The sequence below is a fragment of the Eucalyptus grandis genome, chromosome 3, assembly GCF_016545825.1.
Source record: "Eucalyptus grandis isolate ANBG69807.140 chromosome 3, ASM1654582v1, whole genome shotgun sequence".
Taxonomy (NCBI): domain Eukaryota; kingdom Viridiplantae; phylum Streptophyta; class Magnoliopsida; order Myrtales; family Myrtaceae; genus Eucalyptus; species Eucalyptus grandis.
The window spans coordinates 61,283,282-61,306,565 of NC_052614.1; the positions used below are offsets into that span (position 1 = coordinate 61,283,282).

The following is a 23,284-nucleotide window of genomic DNA, read 5'->3' on the forward strand; positions in this document are numbered from 1 at the left end:
CCCCGCCGTCGAGGCTGACGTGGCAAAGGAGAGAGGGGAAGCTGGTGGCTCGCGCGCGTTGGGCGGCCATTGGCGGCGTTTTTGGAGTGGGCCGGCGGACTTTTCTCTTTCCTTTCCTTTTTTTTTTTTTTATACCTTTTTATCTAGCAACCCAAAATTAAACTATAAAATTGCAATGTGATTTTAATTATCTACAGCTCGATGAAGTTTTTCAAACGCTGCATCATAAATACTACAAAAGTCCCAGGTCAAATCTATAGGGACAATATTGGGATTAACGTACCTTGTCCTACATTTGAAATTTGTGTCGTTGTTGTCGTCGTGTCTCACTTCCTATTTAACATAATTTAGACATGAACTCGAGGTATTGGAACCCACCATGGAAAGAAACAATGTCAAGATCTATGTCAAAATTTTCCTTATTGCACCGCACTAAGTATCCAGCTTATTGACTTAGAGATATTGATTGTAAGATAGGGAAATATAGGATTCTTTATTTCACAAAAATAAATGATTTGACAAATATTTTCGTAAAAACGATCATTCATATCATTTAAAATAATTAATTGATGGAAAATATTTCTATTATCCATTATAAATTTATACTTATATATTTTTGTGAATGACAAAAATATTTTTCATTCATTTATTTTTAAAATTGATACAAACAATCATTTGAAAAAAATGTTCTCAAAATCATTTATTTTTTACAAAATAAAAGGAAGCTTAACGATGAATTGCAAAAATAAAAACTTGATTTTTTTTTTATTTAACATGTCTCCAATTTCTTTTGATCTTTTAGCCTAGCAAAATCATGGAGAAATTAGCTAAGGGCTTTGGTTCGAAAAATGTCGGATATATTGGGAAATGCAGGTTCTCCAGCTTGTTTGATAAATATATATTTGAAGCTAAGTTAAGTTTTTAGTTTTAATTTTTTTAAATTGCTAAAAAAAAACAATGACTATGACTTTTTAATTTTCATGACTAAAAGTATATATTAGTAAATTTATTTGAAAATTATATTAAAAGCAAAGCGATTTGTTTTCAACTTTAAATAATTTTTTTTTTTTTAATTGTTGTATATTAATCAAATTAATGTTATTTTAGTGTATTGATAAAAAGTTGGGCTATTGATTGTCATAAAAATATGGATTTTGCAAAAGGTTTTATTATTTTTAAAAAATAAAAATAAAATCACGAAAAATAAAAAAAAAAAAAAAAAAGTGAACGGATGAATAGTAGAGTTGGATTTGCATTTTAAAATCTTTGGCTTGCAAGTCACCTTATTTCGTATTCATAAAAATAAAAATAAAAATAAATAAATAAATAAATAAAATAAAATCTCAGAACTATTTCGTAAAAATAAAAAAAAAAAAAATTCTCAAAACTAGGTAAAAAAACACTGATCCCATTCATGACGTGAGACCCCTATGACCGTGTCCAAATTGCCCCGAATTCATGCTCCTATTCCCCCAAAAAGGAATAAAGTGATCAAGGGTTCCTCAAATCATTATCTAACATAAAGGTTTTACTTTGAGTTGAAGAACACTCTTGACAGTATATTGGTGCAGATAATTTCTTGGTATAAATGCACAGGATTATATCGAGGCATGGTCTCGGACAAACCTGATCGGAAGCCCATCAACAAGTCCAGTCAGTTTGATCGGGTTTTCGACAGGGGTCTTGTTTCTTCTTCTTCTTCATTTCCCATCCAGACATGTAACGTCTTTCCGGCTACCATCCCTATCACAAGCCACAATTTACGAATTTATTGTATCCACCATCTTCTCTCCTGTATTACCATCTCGCAGTGTTGTAACGTTCTTCATTTAAATCATTTTCAGTGAATTTCTTTTCCATAACTATTTTCAGGTCTATTCTCCTGGTAGATCTAGGATTACCACGAATGGTCAATGGCTAATTTATATCAACAGCTGAGCTGATTAGTGATAGTAACCCCCATAGTCAATATAACTTCACAAAAAAACCTCTCAGAAATATCAGGTATCAAATTGACCTCGAAGTTAATACACGGCACCCATCAGATCAGACCTATATTGAGCCATTTCTCTGAAAGTCATCATATTCAGCTAGTTATACAAATAAAAATGATCTGAAACCAAGAAAATCTCTTGCAGACTATTCAAACAAAAGGTTAATGATCAGTGGCTCCAAGAACTTATCTTTTCACAATTTGCAGATATACCTTCATGAGTAATCATAGAGTGATATGCTCTTGTCATCAGATACACTAGCAAGCCGACCACCAGCTCTGACACCAGCACCCGCCATTGGTCGAAAGGCAACCCCCCAAACTTGATCCGAATGGTTACTCATCGTCTGAACGGCAGCCCTCATACTGAGATCCCACAGCCTCACAGTCCTGTCACTTGAACCTGTCGCAAGTGCTGCTCCATCCGGGCTGACATCAACACTCAATACCCAGCTAGCATGGCCAGACATGGACCCCACCAAGGACTTACCTTCGGAATCATACATGTGCACATGAGCATCGTCGGATGCAGAAAAAAGCAGCCGTGGCTCAACTGGGGAAAATACGAGAGATCGCACTGGCATGAAGTGGCCTTCCAGGTGGTGCAGAAACTTGGCCCGAGCCACGTCGAATATAGAGATTGTACCATCCATTGAACCGCAGGCAAGCCTTCTGCCATCAGGACTCCACGCGACAGAGAGGACAAACTTCTTGTTGCCTTTTTCGGAGGGTTTGGGCTGTTCTGGACGAGGAATCGAGAGGGTTGCAATCAGTTCCCATGTGGCAGTGTCCCAAAGCTTGATTGATGCGCTCCCTCCACCTGCCACCGCTAGAGTGGTGCCCTAGGGAAGAAGTATTACTTAGCAACAATGAGATATCAAAATTAAATTTGCATGTTGAAGACGAGAACAAAGCAGTACAGCATAAGGTGGAAAACAGCACAGAAAAGCCAATTAATCTTGAAAGCCACTTGCACATTTTTATTCTTTATTCACATTGTGCATAAATTTTCTTAAGGAATATTCGAGCTTGATTTACAGAGGATTCAAACATTTTCATCTGCAGATTACAAAGATCAGATAGGATACTCAGGGCTTAGCTTTTTTAATGCCTGGATGTCCAAATAAATTCCCCCAAAGAGCATCAATGACGCCTCATCATCTAGCAAAGCTTTGTAAACAATATCCTTAATGCACAATTTCATGCCAGCCAACTTTATGATCATCACCATATCAGAAGTGATTTACTTTCCGTAAAAGAAAGCAATCCGATACTAATAAGGAGCTCATTAATGACCATGATCATGCATAACGAGTGTCCCAATTTGTCAACAAGCAAGCAAAAGCAAGGAACCAAGCAAACTTCAAGTAAGCGGACGTCAAATGTGAAAATAAATGGAAATGAAAAAGATAATAACCACTTCATGCTAGTCACGATATTCTCTGGTGTTTCAAATACTGACCACAATAAAATCAGTGACAATTTCAATCAGACAGTCAACAAGTAGAAGAATTCCAACTCTTGTTTCAAAAATTGAGGTCATCTAAGTATTCTATTTTCTTCACACCCGTGACATAGCTTACTACCACTTCACATGGTGAGCACTCTCTTGTCAAACCTGAGAATAAGAATTAGTTCCCTCTACCTTCAATAACATGATTTTTAAGGTCAACAAAGGGATTATAAACTTAGATATGTAAATGCTTTGGCAAAGTGGTGAAGAGCCCGGGGGAGTTCCTTGAGAGATTGGAGATAAGCCCCAACTTCAGCGCACATGTTTGCCCTTTACAGATAACAAGATCTAGATGTGTTGGATCGGGTTGCTTGAATCACCACCAGTCACACTGGAGGAACTACAGTCACTCAGTTTTCAGTCCACTTTGACTGCTATAAGCCAACTGCAAAAACCAAATCGGACACAAGTCCCGTTTCCGGTTCATGGGTTAAACTGTCTGGGTCTAGCCCATACAAAACCCCCAACATTCTTTTTTACTTTAGGAAACTCCTAAGATTCTCACAATATGCTAGGAGTAGAACCACCTCAAACATCATGGATGATATGCTCGGCGCACCTGCCTCTTTAATTCCATTAGATAACTCGCTCAAGTTATTAACTTGCTAGAGTCTTTCAACTCGAGTTTACACATACCGAAAAATCATCCGCATTTAACCCTGTTTATTACATTTCCCAGGCCAGAGCTAACTTTTCTCAATGCTTTACCATATTTAATTCTCTTAGCTCAAGCAATCTCGAGAGTCCTCAGACTGCGGAAATCGCAAGTTGTTAAATTGAATCGGTTCGTCCACATTAAATACCAAAAAAAAAAAATTAAACTTGCAAATGCCCGCTACTCCAGAATCTAAACTTTAAGAAAAACTCCAAATTCTCACCATTCGATGTCCCCTCAAATCCAACCTATCTCAGTAGAAAACGAAAGCTTCGGAAATCACTCACCTTGGGATCGAACTGCATCTGCCAGACTTCCGACGGGGGTGCCTCGAGCGTGGCGATCGTGGCGTTGGTGTCCACGTCGAAGACCCGGACGAAGCTGTCGATGGAGGCCGAGGCGGCGATGACGCCGGAGGGGTGGGCGGCGACGGAGACGACGCCGAGGAAGTGGCCGGCGTTGGTCCGCTCGAGGGCGAGCTCGTCGGGCCGCCAGAGCTTCACGGTCTCGTCGAGGGAGCCGGTGAGGAGCAGCGCCGGCCGGGACTCCGTCGCCGGCACCCACGCGGCGGCCCACACCGACTCGTCGTGGGCGTTCTCGACGGACTTGAGGCCCGCGATCTTCATCTCATTCGAATTCCGGCGAAGGAGATGGAGAGAGAGAGTAGAGCTGGAGAGTGTTGGGGTTTGGTTGGAGCGAACCCTAATTTCGGATTTGGGGATTTTCTGGGGAGAGGGAGGTTTTGACTTTTTGTAGGATTTGAGTTGACCAGGTTTGGCAATCTAGCCAGGGGGACAGTAAAAACCAGAATGGGAATTGTTAATCTGAAATATTCATGCCCTTCCGATGAGAGAATGTCCCATATGGTAAAGCTATAATGGAATTGATGGTTTATATAATTTGTGGTTAAGTCTCGATTATTATTTACATTTATTTATTTGCAATCAATCTTCTTAAGATGAGCTTGCTTCATTAAAAATAACTTCTATGGAAATATTTATTATGCTTTTCAATATTTGGAACATTGAAAATGGTAAGCAATCTGAAAAGTATTTATACTTAAAAAAAAAAAATCTCATTTCTAGGAAAGGGCTCATTAGGTAAGTTTCAAGTTATTTTGTATCATTGGACATCAAAGAACTCCAACCAAGTTCTAGACTTCAAAAATGTGCACACGCACTCTCTCTTTCTTTCAGAATTTATTTTCTTTGTTTCTTGTGGATAAATCAACAAGCCGTGTTCTCATTTAAATATATATATATATATATTGTATTTTTTTTTGGTAATTTTTCCCCTTGGAATAGTGTTGAAGTGAAGAGCACGTAAGGTATTTATTAAGATGTCAAAATAGATTCTACTTACCAATTCACTTCTTTCCAATATTAATTTTGAAACTAGAGAAAAAGAATGAAGAAATCGAATACTATGAATTGATCCCCCTTGTGCTTCTTTTTCCTATATTTGCTTCTTCTTCTTTTCGAATCCTATGTTTGCTTTTAAAAAGTACTTTATTTGAGATTCGTCCTTCTTTCATCATTAAACCAGTGTTCATATTCCATTATATAATATATATTTCCTTTTTATAGCTTAGTAGTATTACATGATCTGTCCTTGAAAAGAATAATTTCATGAGTAAAATCCAAATACCGGAAAACTACCTCCCTCTTATTTTCATACTTGTAATCAAATGAGAGAAAAATCAATCACTTTCCTTTAAATATAATTATTTCCTTCCACAAAAAGTCATTCATGAACAGACACACCCTTGGTTAGTTCCATGCTCATAACCATTGTGAGATTTGTTACGCATTCACTCTTTATTCCAAGTGACAAACGCTATTAAGAATGGAGTTAAGCTTTTGTTCACGTTTCGATTAATTTCATTCTTATCAACCAAACAAGATCTAAATGTTAATAAAGTTAAAAAAAAATTACGCTATTCTTACCCTCAAAGTGGTTTCAATACTTTGTAACTTATTGAGGTGATGAAAATAATCTTGTGAGAACTAATTAATCAAAATTACAATAGAAAGAGTGAGAGTTGCTATTTATTACAAATATAAAAATCATGCATTTTCATGAAATACAAGACTGTGGGTATTAATCAGAACAACGATATTTTCTTTCACCACCTTATGCTATTTTTCCATTTTTTTTACAGACTTCATGTCCTCTTTTTTACTTATTAACGTGCTAATGTGCGCGAGCTAATTTCTATAAAGGATTTTTTTGTAATGGGTTTGAACCTCGTTCATAATTTGTCAATTCACATATTCTAAGTATAAATTATAATCAAGAGTTCATAATTTTAATCAAAGACTTTCCATAAGAAAAACATAAACTAAAAAATTGTTATGTAAGGTATTATTTCGGATTGAACTTTAGAGAAACATCGTAAATTTATGCAAAGAATTTTAGGTGAAAGGGTTTTCTTAAAAAAAATATAAATAGTGTTTGATGAAGTGTAACTTTAAAAAAACAAATACATTGTCAAGCAATTTTGACTTAAATGTTGTTTCAAAAAAATTACACTTAGTAAAGGATTTTTGCTAGTTAAAAGAAAAAAAAATCTCAAACATTTGTCAACGGCGGCAACTCCTTTGTGCAAATCATAGGGAAGATGAGCAGTGCAAAAGTAGAATAAAAATATTATAAAATCCAAGACTTATGTTTAAAGCACTTCAGATTTGTTTTGAGATTATGAAAATGCAATTGTATTTCCCAAAATTCTCCAAAAAATTTGTTAAAATGCTACTTGCATTTACTCGGTGGGCTTTGGGAAAGTGTTCCCAAATGCACTCTTGGACCATTTAAATTTTAGGGTGTGTATAAGGTTATTTCAGGGATGGAAATAGCAACGGCAAAAAAGAAGAGGTAATTTCAGCGACTTTCTACATGAATGAAGTTGGCATCTCTTCTTTACCATGAGTCATTCAATGAGGGGTAATAAAGGTGAAAACCCATTTTCACCTACTGTCGGGACCCGCAGGATGACTTGCTTGCTCGCCAATAATGACTTGTAATTCGATGATTAATTACAGATTAATCAAGCTTTAGCACAACAAACCAAGTTGCTTTCCCCTTAATCCTCAGTCCTCTCCAAGTTTCAAGTTCCTTCTTAATCTCCATCATTATGAAGCAAGAACAACTAAAATGGCCCAATCACATTCTTTCAAGAAAATTTCCCACTTGACCATAGAATGGCCAGACAATCTAGCAATACCACGATCTTGATTCGTCAATTAACATACAACTTCCTTGTACCACACGTATATCAAGACTCAATCTTGAAACTGTGAGTGCATATGGTTCAATTTTCCCAATGGCTTTCAACCTCCCAAGCTCTTCGAAGAAATACTAGGATACGTGACAAGTTTTTCCAATGGGTTTTCGGCCAAATGCTAATTTCGGAAAAACTAAAAACCAGTGCTGATGGAGACTAGCATTAGGCTTTTAACATTTGACCAAATGATGAAACTAGTTTCTTTCTTCCAAAACTACCGTCGTCAATTTTTAAAATTTTCAATTTTGCCTCTCATTATTGTTCACCTCTTTTTAGTAAGGGTTTTTAGTAAGGGCAATTGGCAAGGTCACCAGTGAGGCTAGATTGAGCCAGCAAGATCGTGTGATCCTCTAAAGGTCATACGACTTAGACATTGCAACCCACACAACTGTTGCTTAGGTTGTGCAACCCAAGCGACAAGCCCTGAGGTCACGTGACCCAAGTGACTGTCACCTAGGGTCGTGCAACCCTAGCTGGCCACTTGGGTCACAATGCCTAGGGTCACACAACCCTAGCCAAGGGTCGCACGATCTTAGATAACAACTGTTGACACCAGATTTGACTCATCGATGACATTGGCCCTTGGTTAGAAGATTTGATTTTTCTAATAAAAAAGGAAAAATTAGACTAAGAGTCATTTGCAAAACAATATTTTCTTTTCTCATTTGCAAAACAATATTTGACAAATACCATTTTAGTCAAAGTAACTTTACATTTCTCAATGCGCATTTTACATTTCGTGTTGAACCAAACCCACTCTATGTATTTCGATCGAGCTTTAAACTTGAAAGGTAGATAAGGCAAAATGCACTTTGAACTATGCAAATGTACTTTAGGATCTGATTATTCGATCTTGACGGATGGAAAGCTCTAAGTGATCATCAAATGAGAGAAGAACACGTTGAGTGGATTGCCGACCTAAAAAGGGTGATAAGAAGTAAGAACACACGACTACATGATCCAAGAACAATCTACTAGGATCCTCATCACGCTCACCGCATCAACAACCGACCAAGTGGGCCCCCCACCGTAATCGGTTGCTTGGCCACGAAGGGAACTAACTACCAACCACCAACCGCTGGGTCAAACCTTTGACCGGCGCCGGTTAATCTTCTTTTTCCCAAGTTTTCCAGCGTTGGATTGTCCCTTTTCCCCCTTCTTTGACGTGGACACCGGCAAACCCGGATAAACCTCGAACAATCCGAACCGACCAAGAGCTCCGGTTGGTCGGTTACTTCATGTTTGTCGGCCTTTTTTATGAAATTTTTCAATTAATATTTTTGACCTGCTCTTGGTGCTGGCTCGACTAGGGGCTTCCACGTGGCACTGGATGGCCAGCCCTACTACTACGAAACTCCTACTAGAGAGGGAAACAAAGACAGCTTACTAGACCAAAGTGCAGTCCAAGACAATGACCGGAAACGGTTTTGTTCAATTGATCTTTCTAAACGAGGAATTTGTATTGATAATCGAAAAGGAAAAAATCATCAAAAATCTCAAATTATATTTAATATCACACATTTTTTATTTATATGATACATTTATTATCTATTAAAACTCCATTTAATGATTTTGCAGTTAAAATAACATTGTTTTTATTTTACTTAAGACACGGAAGGGTCATATCAAACATCATTTGTTTTCTAGCGTCATATAGATGAGTTTTTAATATCGTTCATGAAGTTTGCTTGACCAAGGTAAACATGTCTCTCAAAAAAAAATTATGATAAATATATTACAATATAGCATAATTTGAGATTTTTTATGACTTTTTTCTAATTAAATGATTATGCAAACTTAAGAACTTCTAAAATCTTAAACTCGTCGGTTTTGAAATTTCGAAAAGGCATGTGCCATCTGGGTCTTGTCTAATCGTCAAAGAAATTGTCGTCTATAACAATTAATAAACCACATCATCAACACAAAAATCGTGTCTGTGGAACGTTTAAGGAACTCATCGAGAATTACTAAATAGGTTTCTATAATTTGAAATTTCACCTGGTGCAATCTCTTTATGACACGTATGCTTCAAATTTTTCGATTTTAGAAACATAAAGTGTGTACCTAACTGTGTTCATATCGATGCGCCATGTTATGGCTTGTATTTTTCTTATTCTCTCAGCTACTTCTCGTGATTAACACCTGAAAGCATCAAAGAGTCGGGAAAGATCATGCGGGTCTCTCGTGAATCGATCGATCAGGTGCCTGAAATAAAAAATTCGGAGCACCCACGGGTCCAACAAAAAAACAAAAAACCAAAAAAAGGGTCTTCGGGTCGCCACCATGGTCACCCCTTCTCTCTCTCTCTCTCTCTCTCTCTCTCTCACTTTCTGGCATAATCTTGAAGCTCTCTTTTTTAATCCGTCGTCGTCGCAAATTCTCCGTCTTTATATATTCCCTTTCCCTCTCTCCCTCTCCCTCTCTCTCTCTCTCTCTCTCTCTCTCCGCATCGAAAAAGCTCGTACCTTTCTCCTTCCAGAGCCGTCTAGCGAAAAGACCCACGACACTCCACCACTCTCTCTGTCTGTACTGCGGTTCTGCGTTCTCTGTAGGCTTCCTGCGCATCTGGGTCCCCGTGTTCCTGCGGCTGCTCCTCCATCGCGTGGAGAGAAAATGCAAGGCGAGGAAGTCACTGTGCGCAACCATGCGGCGGCCGGCGGCGGCGGCGATGGCGGCGGCGATGATCAGGCCCGGGCGATGGACATATACCCGCTGAGCAGCTACTACTTCGGCTCCAAGGACGCTCTCGCTTTGAGGGAGGAGACCCTGGCCGATCGCGTCCAGAGGATGAAATCCCAGTGACGTCTCGCTCTCCCTACCCATCTCTGCTTTCTGGGTGCTGCGCCTGTTTGTTGTTTCCGTTGCGTTTGTGCCGCCTGAAATCGAAGTGGGTCGTGTCGCTGATTTCGAATCTTCCCCTGTTTTCTGTTCGTGGTGGTTTTTGTTCAGTTACGCGGCTCATGGATTGAGGACTTGCGTGGAAGCCGTCATTGTGGTTGGTGTTTTTCTTCTTTTTTCTTCTGCTTCTTTCCTTTAGCAGCTGACGAGTCTGCACGAGGTAGTCTTGCCCTTTTGCCTGCTATGGCATTCTATAAGTTCCGTTAACGACATTGGTATGGTTGCATTCGCATGTCGACTCCTTTAGCGAATTCAAACGGTCGGAATGACGGTGATCTTGTGCGTCGAAATGTTTTTCCACTGCTTAGGGCTGAGTGCTTACGTCGGTGATCTACATTAACTCGGGAAACTCGGGAAACTCGGGAAGGCAAATTGCCGAGCTGTCCCGCGTGATGCTTGAATGTTAGGGCAACGGCTAATTGAAGTTTCAGTTACTATGGTTCTAGTTTTGTTCCGCGTGAACTACAAAGCGGAGGTGATGTTGTAATTTGGATATGAGTTTTCTGCGGTGTTGGGTTGTGATCCGTGAAGGCAAATGCGTTTCGGAAAGGGAGTGACTAATGCTTTTAGTTCCCACTTGCTGATATTCTGCCTTGAAATGATAAGGAGAGGCAATGAGCATACTTCTTCAGAATTTTTATGGGGATTATCTTAAACTTGCTCATTATGTTAACATCATATATATCTATGCTTGCATTCATTTCCTGGACGAGCAAAAATGCTAGGAATACTGAGAAGGTAGACAAAATTTGGCGGATGCTTTGAGAAATATATCATTTACTATAATCGGTCTGCCGCCTACCTGTGTTATCGCATTCCATGCCATTTTACATCTTTCCTTTGAAGGGCTGATGGATTATAACATACCCTAAGGATCCTGATGTTTCTAAAATAGGTTGAATTATTCAGACATCCTCATCTGTTGCTGTTGCAAGTGAGAAATTCCACTTTTCAGCTGCCCGGAGGTCGATTAAGGCCTGGTGAATCAGGTAATTTGGTAATTCTCCATGATACCACGGGGAAGATGAAATTGAGGAGGGATAATGCTTTTCAACGGGAAAATGTTATTATTCACGCTTATCTTTTCAGATGTCGAAGGGCTGAAACGCAAGCTGACCAGCAAGCTTTCTGCCAATGGAGCTGGCGATGAGACTCAGTGGGAGGTGGATAATGTTTCTCATTTTGGTATCATAGAGCTACAGGTTTTCATTACTTCTCGTGCTGTATAGTTGCAAATGACCTTTTGTTTCAAATGGTAGATTGGAGAATGCCTTGGGATGTGGTGGAGGCCTGATTTTGAAACTTTGCTCTATCCTTACTTGCCACCTAATATTAAGAAGCCCAAGGTTGTTCCACCACTGAGACTGCTCACTTCAAATTGAGATTGATTAAGTTTCTAATTCTTTGTTGCCTGGTCTCTAGGAGTGCACAAAACTCTTTCTTGTGAAGTTACCTGTAAGTCGGAAGTTCATTGTTCCAAAAAACCTGAAATTGCTTGCTGTACCACTTTGTCAAATTCATGAAAATCTCAAGGTATGGCACTTCTTTATCAAGATGGATTGACTATTATGGATGCATGCATCTCCGTAGGGAATTATCTTGGTGCCTCCCATTCTTATGTGATATATGAAATTCTGTTGCCAATGATATGTGAAGACCTTTTCTTCTTGCTAGATGAGAGATCTTGGAAATTATAACCAAAGAAACGTTTTTCCGTGAAGAGGTGAAATTATAACTGAAAAACGTTTTTCCATGAAGAGGTTAATTTTAGGAATACTACTACATATAAATTACTTCAAATGAGGAGAAATCCTGAAGTTTGAAGATGGAAACTTACCTACCCTATTAAGACCTGCAAATTCTAGTGTGGCTGAAGGAAACAATTTTCCTGGTTTACATGAACTTTGCAGGTCACCCCACGACCAGAGTTTGTAATTTTGGTTTTGCGGAGTGAATTTGGCTGGTTTGTGTCTCCTGCCGTGGTCCTTGCTTGGGTGACCAGATCCACTGACCATCTGGGCTTAGCTTAGCAACTTCGATAAACTAAATTGTTACAACCTGGACTCCAATGGATCTGGTATGGAATTTGGGGGACCCATGCTTGATGGTTCCTGTGCCCCGGACCAAATATGTTGATAATCACTTTTATGGGGATAGGAGAGGATTGTGTCAGGCAAGGGCTCCAATTTGTCCTGTGACCTTGGTGATTACAATGCCCCCCCTGACTTCATGAACTTACCTTTAATAGAAAAAGAATCCCTATGTCCTTTGTCATCTAAAGTTAAATCTCTGATATTGAAGTGTTTATCTTGTGGTTACCTTTAATAGAAAAAGAATCTCTTGTCCTGGAAGTTGCTGTATGCTACAATATGATTCATTTGGTTCAATCTCTGTTTGTGCAGACATATGGGCCGATTATAGCTGGAGTTCCCCAGCTGCTATCGAAATTTTCCTTCAACATAATTGATTCCTGAACTGATTGGGGTACTGTCTGTCGGTAGCAGGAGGGCTTATGTTCCATCGACTACTAAACATACGTGTAGATAGTATAGTTTTTGATTGGGCATGGAGGGATGTATTTATCGTGCTATTAATGTTGAAAAGGGTGTTTGGCTTTTGACTTATGGTTTTACTCTTTTCTTGGATTCAGTTTGTACATAATGCCAAAGTTATGCAACTCTCTGGTTTATGTTGCTCTTCATAGAAACTCCTCTGGACACGATTATAGTTTCAAATCAACCGTTTGAATTTACATGTATGAGTTGTATTTCGTAGTTCGCTCTTGTGGAGTTTGAGGCGAAGTCCAAATATGTCAGTACTTCCAGTTGAATGTAAAGCTCAAGTGAGCGGCTTCATGTGCCAAGAAAGATACGTTCATTGCTTCGCTTGACTTCTCCACCCAACGTGAAACTTTTTTCGCTTTAACATCATCGCACTCCCGCCTCAACAGTTCTTAGCCGAGACACTCGCAAATATTTTCACCCCCGTTATGTTGATTATTTCCATACTACCCTGTTCTCTGGTTATGAGCTTAGTCATCCTTGCGGTAAATTTGGCTAGTGACACCTTGTTGAAGTTTGTCTACTCTCGATGCTTACGGTTCTTTAACCTTGCTCATAAGGCTCCCAAACCTGCAGCAGGATTTTTCACTTGCTCACACTCACCATGGGTGCGGACTATACCAACTTACTCGGGGATAGCCAGAACTGAAGTCCTGATGTGTTGTCTACACTTATCACCATGAGGCTCCCAAATTAAGAGGAAATCCATATCGACAGATTCTGTTGGGATTGAAAATTTAAGTATCAAATATCAAATTTAAGTATCAAATATCAATCAAATGGTCTAAAAAAATACTGCATGCTTAGGCTTATTGTTCTGCCAGCATATTACTGTTATCAATTGTTGCTAAAAATTTGGAAGAAGCATTGGAAATGGTGGAAATGGAAGAAAGGGGAAAGTGAAATATCAATTGTTGCTAAAAATTTGGAAGAAGCATTGGAAATGGTGGAAATGGAAGAAAGGGGAAAGTGTAGAAGAAACAGATGTAGAAATAGAAACAACTTTCGCAACAAATGGACTAAACTGGAAAAATAGGCATTGTCTTTACTGCGACAAACTTGCTTAAAAAGTCTCTAGTTAAAGAGATGAAGAGTAAGTACATTTTCTGAAACCTTCAATTGACTTAGTTTTTTTAGGTAAGGGCGTTTTGAGAAGTGAGCAGCACAATAACTGATGATAGCAATTGAAACTGATGCACATAAGCAGAATGTTTACGTCATTCATTCTCATTACATTCTCTCTTGATTTGTTGCCAGACAAAGATTGAATGTCAGTAAGTTTGTGGATGAACATATCAACATCTCACCGTGAATTAAACAATTATTATACTAGCTTTGTCAAGATGAAATTTGAGATAACTTAACAGACAATCATGGAGAAAATTGAAATTGCAGAAAATAAATCATTTGAACTGGCGAAAATCTTTCATAAGAAAATACAAAAGACTGTGTGATGCCCTGGTGGGTCTTTGTTTCAACTTTGCATATTGAAAATTAAACATGTGGCATTCCCACTCGAACCAAACTTATCTTTCGCATTCATATATAGTTGTGCATGAGCACGGATGCTAGGAACCATGTCCATGTTTTTGTTCTTACTTCAAACAATGCCCTATAATTTGCATACTTGATGGGGAGGATTGACTTCATATATGTCAGATTAGATACAGTGTATTCTAAACAATAAGATGAGTACTCATAGCTTAGCTTCATAAATAAGTTTTTTGTTTAAGTGAAAAAACTTTTAAGTTCTTATACTTCTACTGATCTATTGATATTAGAAGTTCCTCTATTTTTGTCTTCCCAAGAAGGAGAGAATAGGGGATGACGTTGTGGAGTCTCCCATCCCAAAACGGATCTCCCGTCTATTTCTTCTCCATGAGCCTTATAGGGACTTGCTCAAATCATATTGAAGTCTGTCCTACTCTCAGTACTTATGGCATGTTGATTCTAGCGTCATCAAACCCATTGCTGTCCATTGACGTCATTGAGGAAGATCCGTACTATGCTATGCTCTGGTTATAAGCTTAGTAATTCGACATCACCAATGTAAGACTTGCAGCAAATTTGGCTAGTAACACGTTGTTAATGTCCGTCCTAACTCTTAGTACTTATGGCATGTTGATTCTGCCATCATCACTTATCACATGTTGATTCCACCGTCGTCAAAACCCACTGCTGTTAATTGACATCATGAGGAAAGCTTGTAACTAGACAAATTATCCGCATAGGCATATCATTTCTAGATCTTGAAATCTGGAAATAGCATTATGACAGACACAGAGAAACCTCAGCCAGATAAAGAAGAGATATCGAGTCTGCCGGCTATGGAGGTTTTAACTAGTCGGTTCCAACATTCAATTGGCACCTGGGGTTCATCTCAATAAAGCATGAATGGGGAAGCCAATGTGACATGGCATGCATGCATGGACCACTCGGTTCAACCGAACTACCTGCTGTTCTCATAAGATTTAAAGGGGCATACAACTATGTATTCACAGTTCCTGGCTGTTGGGCCTCGGGTACAATCTTTTTCTTAAACTTTCTCTGAGCTTTCAAGTCAATTACTATTACAGAGATGTTGTCTCTGCTTCCCCTCTGAAGAGCTAGCTTGGAAAGATAATCCGCGGCTGCTTGCGCTGCCGGGTCAGCTCCCTCGCCCCTTTCCGCAGGAAGGTTGTCACCGTTCTTCTTGTGCCAAAGGAGGATTCTCCTCCTCGCCATGTCACAGGCCTCCTCATTGGTCACGACATCCCAGAGACCATCGCTGGCTAGAATGAGGCACTCGTCTTCTTTTGCCCGTGGAAAGAACACCACTTCCGGATCTGGGATGATTGAGGGCTTCAAGTATCTATCACCTGAGAATGACAAGAAAACGGTCAGCGAGATAGTTGGAAGTTAGCACCCAGTAACATGGACAAACTGATAAGCAAGAGTCCTAAGAATAACGATTAAACAAAGTGGCGTGACGGAATGACGTCCTGGCAGATTACATATATGATTACTCTCACAAGTACCCCATATGTGCAAAACCCTACACTTTCTCTACAACAAATGTTGGCAATCTCTGTATTTTTTTAACACTGATTTACTCTTAACTTTTTGGAATAACCCCCTGGCGTTGAGAATATGCAATAAAGTGGGGGCAAAAAACAGTCTATAAAGGGCCAAAAGCATGGGTCGTCTAGGGGCACAGGCGATTAAGGGGGTACTACTGAAGCTCCCTATTCTAATCAGCTATTCAAATTTCACACCAACCGAAGACTAAGGAGGAATAACCCTCTATTGGCACTTCAAAATCTCTAGAAGAAGTTGCAAACATACAAGTCAAGGTATTGCCATCCTCGACGTAGATAAGACTTATACTACAGAGGCAGAAAATAGGATTACAGACTCAAAAGAACCTACCTATCGCCCTTGACATTGCAAGAACACCACAAACCCGGAATCCATCCCACAGAATAACTCTGCCACCAGCAGCTTCTATCCGTGCACATTCATCTTCTCTATTTGGCTGAACAAAACATTCAAAGGCCATACAGAGGTAAGTGCAAACAGAAACAGCTGGAATTCATCACAATACTAAAAGATCAAAGAAAAGAAAAAAACACAACTCCAGCAACATGACTTACTTTGTGATCTACCGACAGTGGCACAGTCTCTTTTCCACGATAGAGAACTGCCCTTGAATCGCCACAATTTGCAATTATAATGTGTGTCGAACAAACTAAGCCAACCACAGCAGTAGAACCTACTGTTTCAGGGGCCATAGATTCTATGAGAGAAGGGTCGCTTCCATTCATGGATCTGGATACACCGCAGACCTCATCATCAACCTTTAGAAAGCAATTGGAGAAGGCCTTCTCCAATTGCTCCTTTCCGTTACTCCAGCTACTTCCATTACAGAAGCCGCGTTTTGCAACTTCCATCTCCTCCGCCAGAGCTAAATGTATCCTTTCCCGGCAGTAGCTAGCAACCTATACCAATAAAAGCCCTAATTAGTACTACGTTATAGTTTTATAAGCCGTTTGTGCATTCTCATGCTCATCATATAAAAAATATGGTTTAGAGATTTAAAAAGCTATATCTGGTTTTTACCTGGCTACCACCATGTCCATCATAGACCCCAAAGAAATGAGCTGTTAAATCTTTGCCATGTTGATTTCTGAGTTCCAAATTTTGTTGGCCGGCCAGCATCAGAAAAGGAATTTTCAAAAGCCGAGGTACCACTGCAACGGCATCTTCCATCTCTGGTCTTGTTCCACGGACAGAATTCAATCCCCAAAGCGGGACATAATCCACTTCGGAGACACTCCGGCTTGCAGTTCTCTGTAATTCTCGCCGAGACTCGAGCTCACCCAATGTATTCACATTGGAAATGCTCCCCAGTGTTGCATCACTGACATCAATGACAGTCATTGATTTCTTATCAAAACTTGCTTTCACCGGTACAAACTCTTCATGACAAGCACTAGTGGTGTCACTAGCAACCGTATATGAACAAGAGTAATTGATAAATTGGCCACAAGCATATGGACTATGCACTTTCCCATCTTCCGGTGTCAACTTAAGTTCATTCTCCACTGTCTTCCAAAAAATACCACCTCCTCTAGATTCATCTTCATCAGTTGACACTGTCAGAACACCAAACTTGCCTGATTTACTGCCAGAACTCAAATCTTGGGCAGCTGCATGATCAGAAATAGAGGGCGACAACACCCCCGGATGGTCCGATAACAAACCAGCAGTGCTCGCAATAAACTTCAGTCCAGTGATTTCGATTTGGGTTTGTAGTGCAGATTCGTCACTGGTCATATTATTCAGCCTAAACGGCACAGCTAGCGTAGAAGATATCTCCTCCATTTATCACCTCTGTTGTATGACACAGCTTTGATTTGCCTCAACCCTCCACAAAAACCTATCGCATTATTTTGCCTCTTTTCACTTGGGCTAACCTCCGAACCGCCTTTTAGAGAAATCACCTAAGTTGAGGAACATAAATCATGATTAAGACAAAATCACAGAAGTCTGGAGCAATAGAAAACAAAGTACGGAGAAGTGAGAAGCAAAATTAACTCAAACCGCTAGGGGAGGTCGGTTCCTGGTCCGGTTTGGTTTCCCTTTTTTGGGAACGGGGACCGGACCAGATGGTCCACAGGGAAACAGCCCGTCAAGTCAATGGAACCAGCCAGTTCAAAAATAAATAAAATACTAAAGTTATTATAATTTTAGGGTTTATTGCTATTTCTAAAAAATTAAAAATATATACATTTTTTAAAAGTGTTGGTTCAGTCCAGTTCCCCTGGAACCGGAGCCTGACCGAAAATCACTGCTTTCATTTTTATGGAATGGGGAACTGAACTGATGCCCCAAAACCCCAAGGAACCGGACCAAACCAACTCACCCTTACAAACCCCAAGGAACCGGACCAAACCAACCGGTCCGGTCTGGTCGGTCTGGAACCGGACCAAACCAACCGGTCCCCCGTCCAGTATGCTCACCCTTACAAACCCCAATCTGATTCAACATCATATGCCGAACTGGAAGTACATGGCCAAAAAAGTTTAACGTACGAAAAAGAGATGACCAAAAGCTTCTCTTTTTTCCCTCAAATCATTACTTTTCGTCAAATCCATGAGCAACATATGAGAATCTAACTGATTAGTTTCAAGGAAACCCGCTAACACAGAGAGAGTTAAATCCATGAGCGACATACGAGAATCTAACTGATTAGTTTCAAGGAAACCCGCCCTAACAGAGAGAGAGAGAGAGAGGCCAAATGGGTTCATGGTAAACATTTTCCGATTTGCCAACTGACACAAACTTCACAAAGGAGATGGGTTGCCTAATCTGAGGAGATCTAGTTCATCTCTAAAGTCCTGGGTTTCTCTCTCCCTCTCCCTCTCTCCCTCCCCTATCTTTCTTCTGTTTTGGCTCGGATTATGTGGGTCTCTTCTTAACCTCATCCAGACACTCTCAGATCAGCCAAGCACAAATCAAGAACAGGCATCAAATCACCACACAAAGGAAAACACCTTCTCGATCGATTGGCACATCAAGAATCAACGCCAGAACCGCCTAAAGGTACAATCTTTCAAGACCCTTTGAACCCCTCCCAAGAACAGGTAGATTCAGAAAGCTCAAGAGCCATAACTAAGCCCAGAAAGACAGAGAGCGAGTTGGGAAGTTTGCTTACCCTCTCAAAAGCACTGAAGCGGCGTGTGGAGAACAAAAAGGAAGGAAGGGAGGGAGAAGGGAAGAGAGAGGAGGAGGCAAGAACAAGAAACTCTTAAAAGAAACCCCCATCACAGCAGACCACAAAGACTTTAAACGGAAGAAGGCGAACACGTGTCCACCATCGAGAAACGAGACCCCATCATTCCAAATTTCATTGAAATCAATCCCACCAATCACATGCCGACAGGACACGACCCTCCAAAACCCAATTTCAAGAAAAATTGAAAAAAAGACAACTCTTTTTTTCCATAACCGGCGACCAGGCACGCGCACAAAACTTTGGCGTACCTCGACTAAACCCCATCTTTCCTGCACGACACGAGGCAAAGCTTCCATCATCACCACGACTTAATTGCATTCGGGATTTTACATCATGCGTACACGTACAAGAAACCGAGATTCCAAAAGCACGAACGAAGCACGGGAAAATTTTAAGGAGGACACGGTGTCCGAACTACCTCTGGACGGAACCCAAATTGGTGGGAAAGTCGTGGGGAATTTTAAAGTAATGATTTTTAGACCCCATTTCATATAATGCGAGTTCTTTGGCTGGGTTCGGTGGGTACCCTACAAAATCAAGATTGATTGTGTGATGCCATCATACGAATTCTTGGACGGTCTAACTGTAGAGAGAGAGAGAGAGAGAGAGGGAAGGAGCCGTGGAGGGATGCGCAGGTGTCGCAACGAACCGGTCTCGATCTGCATCATCTTCTTTAGGCCTATCTTTTTCTAATCGCCTAGGTAGATCTAGGAGAACGACCGGGAGCGAAAGTTGGCACAATGAACCTGGAATGCCTGAGTAGCGTATCGTGTCGAACTAAGATGATGGAAAGTGGAATTTATTAAAAATTGGAGAGAGGTGCTTGTTTTAGCTTTATTTATCCTAAGAAGGATTTAGGGATGATTGATTCCCGTTTCGATTCAATTCCATCCATGAATCGAAAACTAGACCGATCTAATGGAACCAATCATTTGGCAATTCCACCTTTAAATTTTATCATTCTATAGGTAAATCTTTTCTCCAAAAATGACCAAACTTGTTGTTATTTTAGGGTTTATTGCTTTTTTTAAGAAATTTAAAAAATAATATAGTCGATTCAGTTTCCTTTGGAACTGGGAATTGAACCAAAAATTACCAATTCCATTTATATGGAACCAAGAATCAAAGTAACACCCCTAAAATCGCTTCGAACTGGCCAATTTAGTGATTCTTAGTTCGTCTATCTAATTTGCTTGTTTCTTGAAAAATCCCAAAAAGTGATCATTTTTGTAGCATAATCTAGCATTTTGATCATTCTATATCGTTGGTTAAAATTCGTTTTTCCACGGTTGGTGGAAATGGGATTACAAATGTGTGTGCTCATCTTGTTTATCGTGAACTTTAGGAGAGATATAACACCCAATCAAAATATAAGTCCCATTTGTAAAAAAAAAAAAATTTGCTCTTGCTACTTTATTTAAAAATAATATTCGACGAAAGAAAACTTAAAATTATCTAACTTTGCTCTTTCTGTTTTCTCATTTAAAAAATATCCACTTCTAAAAAAAAAAAATTGTATGAAGAAAAAGAAAAATAACATAAACTCCCGAAAGTGATATATTCTTTTTTCCAATTTCACCTGTTTTAAATGATATTGATTTGTAGACCTCTTGAAGCATCGAGTTACTTATCTCATTACGAGGAGATAATTATCAAGACACGAGACTCTTAGACATGGAAAGATCCCTTCTCTTATTTTAATCAATTCACGAGGTTTGTATGTATTCCATGCAATTACGGATAGTCAGATTTTGCGACCGTGTCCTTAGGATATAGAAAAAGTCAATGATGGTCTCAAAATTGCCTGATCTTAGCAAATTCTTGGCTTCAAATTTTACATGGACTATAACAAAGGCGATGGGTTATTTGGAGTTTATTTTTTCTAATTTGATTGAATATATATATGATTCAAGAAAATTGAGTGCATAGACCTATTATTCTTAGATTATCTAACTTGTTCCACTACTATCCTTAACCAGATAGATACTTATTGTATTTCCAGTGAGGAATAACCGCCATATACCTATATAAATCTGACGTATGTATGTATGTCTCTTTTTTCGTGACGATTTTATTATGAACTTATGTGCAACATTCAATGGCCTACGAATATCTTGAGAAGATAAATAATTTGCTTTCCTAGAAAATCAACGTCGGTGAGAAAAAGGAATTCCGCAGGGAAAAAGATTTTTGTTTTCTTTCTCCAGGAGAGAAGGATCTCTCTGGAACACAGGCATGGGCCAAAGATTTTTCCTTTTCAGAACTTTAATTTTCCTTTTCCTCTTCTTTTAACATTCAAGAATACCTTTGCAAACATGAAGACAGCACATATGATAAGCTCTCGAAGCCACGCCCGAATTGAAGTATATTAATGAGATATTCGGTCGGTCCTCAGATAACACGAAACGACTTACATCCCCCGAGGGTATCATGTGGGTCCCGTGTGACGCGGGTATTCGCCGAAATATCAAAGTTTATGATAATGTATTCGATTGGAGGCAGAAGAGGTCAAAATTCCTAAAACTATTGGAGGTGACGAGGCCGGTAAATTAAGTCTAATTCTCTAATATATCTCCAACTTTAAGCCAAACCTTAATTCTGTTATGCACTTTTTTCATCTAAAAAAAATTGTTGACTTTCATCTGAAGCTTTATTTCTTTTATGGAAATAAATAATCTGGAAAATCTTTTCTCTCAAAAATGATCTCTTGTATTGTGTGAAATAATAAATCCAATGAAAAAATTTAATGAAAAAATCATTTTCATTATACTTAATGATCATTTGCAAAATAATATTTTTCTAAATCATTTATTTTCATGAAAACAAAGAGAGCCCTAATCTTATAATTAAGTCCGTACTAAAAAATAACCATTGATTTATCCGAGATTCTCGACATAAGGAGAGTATTGCTGTTCCACACGAAAACAAAGAAATTTTCGAGGAAAATAGACGCCGATTCTTTGACGTGAGATAGGACGAATTTCAGAACAATGGTGGAAGTTTGCGATTTTTCTTCGAGATCAAAATATGAGTTCAGGACGGAATCGAAGGCGGATTTGAAACGGGGACACGATAGGCGCCTTGTTCCGTGGGAAATCTTGTAGAGAGAGAGAGAGAGAGAAGGCGGGAGATCGGGCCATTGAGGGGGCGCCACGTGGGGGGTACAAATCCGACGGAGAATCCGGGGGTGGGTAACCCAAAGTGACGTGTGGATCATCGACAACAAAAGTTAGTTTAAGGTTAGGTACATCGCACTGACACCTCAACCTCCTCAAAATTAGCAAAAATAAATAAATAAATAATTTATTATTTTTTAAAATATAATATATAAATCTGTCCTTCTCTCTCTTGTCGACGAGAAAAAGAAAAAGGAAAAAAAAAGGAGATCTTTTTCGAGCGCTCCTCGACTTTCGTGCCCCGGAACCTCATCTGGGTTTCCGCCACGTGTGCCGCCTCCCGCCTCGGAAGCGTAGTATTCCGGATCTCTTCCAAAATCCGTTGACCAACGGCGAGGGCGGAGACCGAGCAGGAACCGGGGAGGGACAGCGCGACGTCTACCCCCGGCATTCCGTCAACTCCCCCGTTCCCCAGACGATCTCCTCCTGACATGTGTCCCCTCGTTTCACGGAAATCATGCTTCGCTTTGTTTTGTTCAAACTAATTTAGTTTGTGGAATTGTATCGAATTCCGTTGACCGATGGTTTCTATGACTTTGTTTGTGTCGCAGAAAATTTAAGATTTATGAAAGAAAATTTTATGGAAAGTCATTTTTCGAGAAAATGATAATATTATTTAGTGTTTGACTAAGACATAAATTGCTGAAAAATATTTTACATCACCCGATAAAAAAAAGTCTCATCTGGTTTGAAATAGTATATAACAACGTTGACCGTCCTATGTGATCTTGGCTACCTTCACGTGAAAATTTTTTATAATCTTTTTTAAAATTTTTTGAATTTTTAATGATTTTTCTCTTCTTCTTTTTTCCTTTTCCTTCTGCTGGCCACCGAGTACCATAGGTGAGCCTTGTCCTAGAAAAATCTATCTATTTTATTTAGTTATTTAATTAAATTTAAACCAATGATTTGTTATTGGAGCAAATAC

At 39.4% G+C, this 23,284-nt stretch overlaps 3 protein-coding genes across 5 annotated transcripts; 1 reads left to right on the forward strand and 2 right to left on the reverse strand.

The window, feature by feature from the left end:
• Positions 1-1,975: 1,975 nt before the first annotated feature.
• On the reverse strand, positions 1,976-18,932 carry LOC104438065 (WD repeat-containing protein VIP3). Of its 2 annotated transcripts, XM_039310071.1 has the most exons (3): positions 18,660-18,932; positions 4,449-4,830; positions 1,976-2,835 (listed from the first exon to the last, which is right to left on the reverse strand). In XM_039310071.1, exons 2-3 carry the CDS (start codon positions 4,785-4,787, stop codon positions 2,209-2,211), a joined length of 966 nt encoding a protein of 321 aa, XP_039166005.1. In that variant the 5' UTR covers positions 4,788-4,830; positions 18,660-18,932; the 3' UTR covers positions 1,976-2,208. The 2 variants fall into 2 exon arrangements, with proteins under 2 accessions (XP_039166005.1, XP_010049442.1); XM_010051140.3 differs by lacking the exon at positions 18,660-18,932 and having other exon boundaries at positions 4,449-4,960.
• Positions 9,856-13,096, forward strand: LOC104438066 (pre-mRNA cleavage factor Im 25 kDa subunit 1). Its single transcript, XM_010051141.3, has 7 exons — positions 9,856-10,242; positions 10,394-10,439; positions 11,238-11,331; positions 11,432-11,505; positions 11,602-11,688; positions 11,765-11,875; positions 12,745-13,096. The coding sequence occupies exons 1-7, from the start codon at positions 10,058-10,060 to the stop codon at positions 12,814-12,816; spliced, it is 669 nt and encodes a 222-aa protein (XP_010049443.2). The 5' UTR covers positions 9,856-10,057; the 3' UTR covers positions 12,817-13,096.
• On the reverse strand, positions 15,234-19,204 carry LOC104438067 (protein phosphatase 2C 50). 2 transcript variants are annotated; one of them, XM_010051142.3, is made up of 5 exons: positions 19,100-19,204; positions 17,002-17,885; positions 16,536-16,880; positions 16,312-16,417; positions 15,234-15,761 (listed from the first exon to the last, which is right to left on the reverse strand). In XM_010051142.3, the coding sequence occupies exons 2-5, from the start codon at positions 17,764-17,766 to the stop codon at positions 15,391-15,393; spliced, it is 1,587 nt and encodes a 528-aa protein (XP_010049444.2). In that variant the 5' UTR covers positions 17,767-17,885; positions 19,100-19,204; the 3' UTR covers positions 15,234-15,390. The 2 variants fall into 2 exon arrangements, with proteins under 2 accessions (XP_010049444.2, XP_010049445.2); XM_010051143.3 differs by lacking the exon at positions 19,100-19,204 and adding an exon at positions 18,939-19,086.
• Positions 19,205-23,284: the final 4,080 nt, after the last annotated feature.

Coding starts and splice junctions, on each gene's coding strand:
- LOC104438065 (XM_039310071.1), bottom strand. CDS start 4,787: ATGAAGATCGCGGGCCTCAAGTCCGTCGAGAACGCCCACGACGAGTCG. Junction 2,836..4,448: donor AGATGCAGTTCGATCCCAAG/GTGAGTGATTTC, acceptor CTTCTTCCCTAG/GGCACCACTCTAGCGGTGGC.
- LOC104438067 (XM_010051142.3), bottom strand. CDS start 17,766: ATGGAGGAGATATCTTCTACGCTAGCTGTGCCGTTTAGGCTGAATAAT. Junction 16,881..17,001: donor ATGGACATGGTGGTAGCCAG/GTAAAAACCAGA, acceptor TTATTGGTATAG/GTTGCTAGCTACTGCCGGGA. Junction 16,418..16,535: donor CACTGTCGGTAGATCACAAA/GTAAGTCATGTT, acceptor TGTTTTGTTCAG/CCAAATAGAGAAGATGAATG.
- LOC104438066 (XM_010051141.3), top strand. CDS start 10,058: ATGCAAGGCGAGGAAGTCACTGTGCGCAACCATGCGGCGGCCGGCGGC. Junction 10,243..10,393: donor GTCCAGAGGATGAAATCCCA/GTGACGTCTCGC, acceptor GTTTTTGTTCAG/TTACGCGGCTCATGGATTGA. Junction 10,440..11,237: donor GCGTGGAAGCCGTCATTGTG/GTTGGTGTTTTT, acceptor TTTCTAAAATAG/GTTGAATTATTCAGACATCC.